General features: G+C 39.8%; 1 protein-coding gene across 1 annotated transcript in view; it reads left to right on the top strand.

The window, feature by feature from the left end:
* The window catches only part of LOC104272355 (reticulocalbin-1-like), a gene marked incomplete at its 5' end in the record, with an annotated part of 6952 nt that overhangs the window by 135 nt on the left and 563 nt on the right, over positions 1–6254 (top strand). Inside the window, 4 exons of the mRNA XM_009867324.1 lie at positions 751–944; positions 1970–2148; positions 2674–2734; positions 5591–5790. Coding sequence (XP_009865626.1) covers positions 751–944; positions 1970–2148; positions 2674–2734; positions 5591–5790 — 634 coding nt within the window. The remainder of the gene's footprint in view (positions 1–750; positions 945–1969; positions 2149–2673; positions 2735–5590; positions 5791–6254) is intronic.

Here is a 6254-nt window from a genome sequence, read left to right on the forward strand (position 1 = left end):
ATCAAGTTTAAACCTTCGTTCTGCAGAGCTCCGTTTACCAGGCCACCTTTCCACCGCTTTTCCAGTTGTGACTTCTGTGCCCGCTGTGTGAGGCTGCTGCTCTTGCTTCCGTGCTGGCCTGGACACCACCCGCAACAGTTGCCTTGACTGCTTCTCCCTCCTTTACACCTCCAGGGGGTCAGATCATTGGTTAGAATTAAGTTTAAAGAGCGAGCCTTTCATGTAATTACGACAAGAAAATAGTTTAAAGTATCTGTATGTTCTCACTACGGTTACTTTTGCCATCCTTTGCATAGGGAGCGTTACCAACTCGTTGTAGGAGAAACTGCAGGTGTTCACACAATCCTAGATTTTTGCCCTAGCTGTCTCCAGCGAGCTCCAGTACAGGCTTTCTCACACGGTGCAGCCAGTGTCACCTGCTCTGAGGCCAGCATGGCCCTCCCTGTCGACAGTGAAGAACAGGTCCCTCTAAGCTAGTACATACAACTTGAGCGCATAAAGTACCTGGATTTCTGATTTTGATCATGTGAGGTCCATTTCAGTTATTGATAGCAATGCCGAATAATGAATAGACACATGTCTCATAGGACAATCTGCAAAATGCAAGAAAGCCTTAGCTAGTAGGACAGTTTTAGAAGTTTTGGGCACTCTTTTCCTGGAAGATCAGGGCCTGATAAAGATTACTGACATTGGGCTGACATGCAGGCTTTTTTCCTGTCAACTGTAAAGCATGCTGATCTCTCTTTACAGGAAGATTGTGGATAGAATAGATGACAACAAAGATGGCTATCTCACAACAGAGGAGTTGAAAAACTGGATTAAACGGGTACAGAAACGCTATATCTATGAAAATGTGGCTAAAGTGTGGAAAGACTATGATCTAAATAAGGACAATAAAATTGCCTGGGAAGAGTACAAACAAGCCACATACGGTTATTATCTAGGTAAGATAACGTTTTCAGATTACATGCCCAAAGACTATTGAGATTATAAGGCATGATTTCATGCCTTAGGGTCAGCAGGAGTTTGGTGTCACATTTAGGGCTCCTGAAAAACACATTGAAGTTTATAGATGCTTAGAGGTCAAAAGCACTCCTCAGTTGTATATTACTGCCATTTCCACATGGATCACCATCACACAAAAGGTTTTGTACAGGAATTATTAAATGTACTGACCAAGCTGAATTAAAGTCCCCTCCAGTTAGAAATAAATTATTTTTTAACATTAAAATGGCACTTTAATTAAAAAAAAGTGTAATTAATCGGTATTTATTAATTCAATCTTTCTCAAATCTTAGAGTCCAGATGCCAAAAATTTAGGCTGTTTCTAAGCTATAGCAAAGGTACTGATTAAAATAATTCGTACAGAATAACATGCTTCAGTCTATGATCAGCTGCAAATGAAAATCCTTAAGAAATCAGGCAAAAGAAACACGTTTAAAAAAGTACACCTGAATCTTTTCTCCCCCACCCACATAAATTTGCTTTGCTTTTTGTAAGTTAATGAAGGGAGAGGAGAAGAAGAGATCACTTTAGCTAAAGGGCAATGCTGACAGAACAACAAATCAGTATTAATTGACCATTTACATTTACTGGAAATGCAAAGACAATATCTACCAACCACAGAGGCAGTTTCTGGAGCAAGTTTCCAGCAGCAGTATTAATTTCAACATCTACCTTAGATTAAAATGGAACTTACTACATTTGCAGAAGGAAATATTGGGGACACAATCCCTGCAGCAGCATCCCTGGGAGCCCTTCTCTGCCCCTTGTCTTCACTCTCTGTAATCCCCAAGATCTGGAGAACAGCTACTACAGTGTGGTCTTGTGTTAGTGCACACTGAAAATTCCCATCTGCTAGTCCTGCCCCAGTCTGTTTCTAGACTCTAACAGCAAATTGGGGTGGCTTTGTTCCGGTGATGTGTTTTAAAAAGAATGTACTTTTGAGATTGTCTTGATTCTTTTGCAGAAAATCCAGAAGAATTCCAAGATGGAACCGATCAGCACAGTTTTAAGAAAATGCTGCCCAGAGATGAAAGACGATTCAAAACCGCAGATCTGGATGGAGACTTAACTGCCACTCGTGAAGAATTCACTGCTTTCCTTCACCCGGAGGAGTTTGAGCATATGAAAAACATAGTTGTCTTAGTAAGCAGAGCAAAACCAATGCCATTATTTTTACTTTTAGTTTTTAGATGGGCTTCGAAGTCCTTCTCTAATCTTTCCATACAGGGTTGGGAAAGAGAAACACAACAGCTAGGTGGAGAATAAAAGGGATGAATTTAATGAAATTCACTTGGTTTAGAGCTCTCAGTATAAGAAAGACTCCTTAAATGCACTTACACAGCTCCTAATTGAAATTAAAAGCAGTCTTGAAACTTTACACCAAAATGAGAGCAAGGGTATGCTGACATGTGACAGGTAAGTGTTTGATGCAATCTTGTATCTGCCCCTAACTTAAAACTTAAGTGTGGTGTCCAGTTCATTCACACAGGTGAATATTTTCATCATGAAAGGATATTTATATATTCATTGTGTAAGCAAGGGTCACACTGGAGCAAGTGTGGGGGCATTTGCCTGTGCAGAACGGCAGGTCAAGGCCTCAAGACATGAAATGATCGAAGAGGCAAGTAGCCAGAATTCTCCCGTGATTGATGCAAAACTGTTTTCCAGGAAACCTTAGAAGACATAGACAAAAACGAGGATGGTTTTGTGGATCAAGATGAATACATTGGTAAGTGTTGAGACTTGTTTCTTATATAATATCCATTCTGTCCGTCTTCTCTCAAATTTACGTCAGTACTGACGACTCAGAGATGAATATTCCTGTATTCCCGTCCAACTATTTTAAACCAACTACCCAACCCAGAAAGTTTAATTTCATTTTAGGCAGACAGCAACATCACCAGCAAAAGATTCCTCACACTTTAAAGCATAAAATTCTTCTCTTATTATCATATAATTTGGCAAAAGGGTCTGGAATATTATTTTTCATGATAGGAGTATTCTCTATATACTTGACCATATTAACAGTTTTTGAAGGCGTTGTTTAGAAATGCAGGAGGATCAGAAAGTGAATTAATCTCTTCCCAAGTTTGAATAGTACCTGACTATGCAAAATAACTGGGAAGTACATATGGCCAAAAATAAAATTCACCTTTCATCTACTACTTATTTTCCTAGTTTAATTAGTAAGAAAACCTCATGTTTCTCTAATCACCATTAGAGATTATGTTTCTTCCAGAAATAGAAGATGCGTTAAAAATGAACTGTGTAAAAGTAGCACTGAGATTTAAGATTCTCAAAAGTTGTGAAGTGCGTGAAAGTGAGCTGTGTGGTACTTCAGTGGCAGAAAGAGAACAGCAGTGACAGTTAATTTGCACAAACTTCAGTCACACCAGGCCGTTAGCTGCTGTCTGGCATTTAAACATATGAAGATAAAACGAAGCAGGACTGGCGATCAGTAGTACAAAATACATCTTGGCCTTGCAATTCATTATGCTGATAGCCAAAGCTGCCTTCTCCCACTGCACTCACTTTGCTGGGCTTTAAGTCAAGAAAGTAGCACCAGGAAAGCAATAGTGCAAACTCAGATGCATCTTTCCATTTCCAGTGGTGCTGTTAAGATCACTCCACATATAATCAGAAACAATAAACACACACTAATTAATGGCAAGGGGCTTCTAATCCTTGTAAATTATATTTAGCCTCAGAATGTGAATGCTATTCATTTATGACTGAAATAACAGAGCAGCATAATTTCCACAGTAATTTCAGTTCATTCAGTGACATTACCTACTTAAAATTATAAGGTAATTGTCAACATTTGTTACCATGCGAATGCTGGTTTTTCTTGTCTTCTATGGGTAGGAACATAGAATGTTCTAGTCACGATCACCTCACATCGGCAAGGCTGATAAAAATCAAATTGACAGGACATGTCAGTTTCTTCAAATAAACAATATAATTTGCACTTTAAAAAATGAGGAAAAGAAAGTGAATGTGTTGTCTGAAGTTTTCTTCATGAGTTGAGGCAAACTATGCTTAAAGTGTTCCTACCTCCCTTGTTCAGGTGTAGTATTTTTTATTTTTATGAAGTGGGGTTAAAAAAACCCCCAGAAAACAGAAAAACAAATCTCTTCTGTAGCAGTTTATCAGGAACAACAAGAAGAAATCCAAAACCATCAGCCTCTAGATCAGGTGTTTGATGGGGAAATCTGCTGAAGGTTATAGAATGATCCCTCCTCCTCCTCCTTCCTTCCTCCTGTTTTGTCTTTTACAAAATTTGGTTTAGGTTTTGCACAAGCAGCAAAGCAAAATATCCCTAGTCATGTTAAGCAAAAAGGAATTGTACATGAGCAGGTAACAGTATTTCAGGGACTTTGTAGACAGTTCAACCAAGAGAACTGCAGCCTAGTGCACATGCTCATGCTGCAGTGTCAGGGAGCTTAATCCGAGATCTGAGACCAGCGTTTATCCTGACTATTGATACCAGCCAGCCTCAGGCCCTGAGACCATCTACGTGGAATGCACTGTTCCTTAGCATATCCTTGAAAACCAAACCCAAAAGGCACAGGACTAGTACCACAAAGCGGGCTTCAGTTCTGAATAGAGAAGTGGAAGGCTTGAGGAAGAAGCAGCCCTGAGGAAGAGAAGCAGTTGATTGGCCACAGTGACCAGAACAGTGAAGGGGACAACACTGGCCTGTGCTGTAAAGAACAGTAACAAAGCACTTGCTTTTAATAATCACTGCTACTCTCCAAACTCCGTTTATGCAGATCGCTGCCGCTGCTGCAGCATTTTCCTGCAAAATAGAGCACAGGACTGATGAAAGGAGAAGCTGACCTACGTAATCTGTGCATCCCATGTCACAAAGGGTGCTCCACCCGAAGGTGCCAGGCTAGGACAAGCGCACAGCCTCTGCTTTATCGCACAGAACGCACCACCGATTAATGGCTTCTCCAGGTCTTTCTTTATGGAGAATGCCTTCTACTGGAGTATGCTGAAGCACTGCATGGTTACAAAAGGACTCATCCACTAAAGATGAATTTCGCTTACACAGACCTCTCTAAAAGCATTCAAAGACAAAACCATTCAAGTTCCATTTAGCAAGTTTTGTTTTCTTAAGTTTTCCCTGTGCCTTTTTTCTCTTATTTACTCTCCACTGGTTAGAGTCTGATCTTATCCACAGAAGCCTTTGCTGGCAGGGGCAAGAAAAAGCTGCTGTGTTCCTTTCTCCCCATGTGACTGAGTCCAATACTAAAGCTTACACTTGCTATTTAAGATTTTTTTCATTCTGAAATTTAGTGGATGACAGCCTTTGGCCACCTTCACCTCTCATGTTAGCCTCACCAGCAGTGCATAGTTACTAAGAATGGACAGAAGGACTAGCAGTGAAGAAACAGGCCTGAGAGAAGATACACACAGCTACTTTATTTGTACCCCACACATCATTTTCTGTACAAAGAAACGCTGGGCAAGGAATGAAAAGTTCGGTCTTCCTTTTGAGGAGCACTCTGTTAATGTCTTTATTTTGTGCATAATTTGCAAATTAAATATAACTGAAGTAATACCTTTATTTCCTCTCCAGCTGATATGTTTGCAAATGAAGAGGGTGGACCAGAACCTGACTGGGTGATTACTGAGCGTGAACAGTTTTCAGATTTTCGTGACCTCAACAAGGATGGAAAGATGGACAAAGAGGAGATTCAGCACTGGATTCTCCCACAAGACTATGATCATGCACTGGCTGAAGCCAGGCACTTAGTTTATGAATCAGATGTAAACAAGGTACTTGGTGTTCTAGTTTAAGAAAAGTTATATAAGGTGTTGTGTTTCTTGTAAACAGATCAGCTTGCAAGCCTTTATTCCTAGTAACTTTCCTTATTAGTACACTTTGAGTTCTAGAGGCTAGAATTACTAGTGCATTGGTGTATCAAAACTAATTTCAATTGGTAGGGTTAGAATCACAAAATAATAACATACAGTTTATCAGCTCTAGAAGTCCCCTTGGTTTTCATAAGTAATAATTTATCATCTTAAACCTGGAAGTTTTAACACAGAAGAAGCACTGTTTTTACTTTTAAGAGTGATCATGGCTTTTCTATGCTAGTGTAGACTGCAAGAGAAAAATAAAAGATACTTTACATAGGAGGTAGCAAAAGAACCCTCATTTCTGTAATCGCACATACATCTTTGACTTGAAGCCTAGCTTGACACATCCGCATCCTCTAAAACGAGAGATTAATGGTTCA

This window comes from Apaloderma vittatum, unplaced genomic scaffold (assembly GCF_000703405.1).
Source record: "Apaloderma vittatum isolate BGI_N311 unplaced genomic scaffold, ASM70340v1 scaffold40133, whole genome shotgun sequence".
Taxonomy (NCBI): domain Eukaryota; kingdom Metazoa; phylum Chordata; class Aves; order Trogoniformes; family Trogonidae; genus Apaloderma; species Apaloderma vittatum.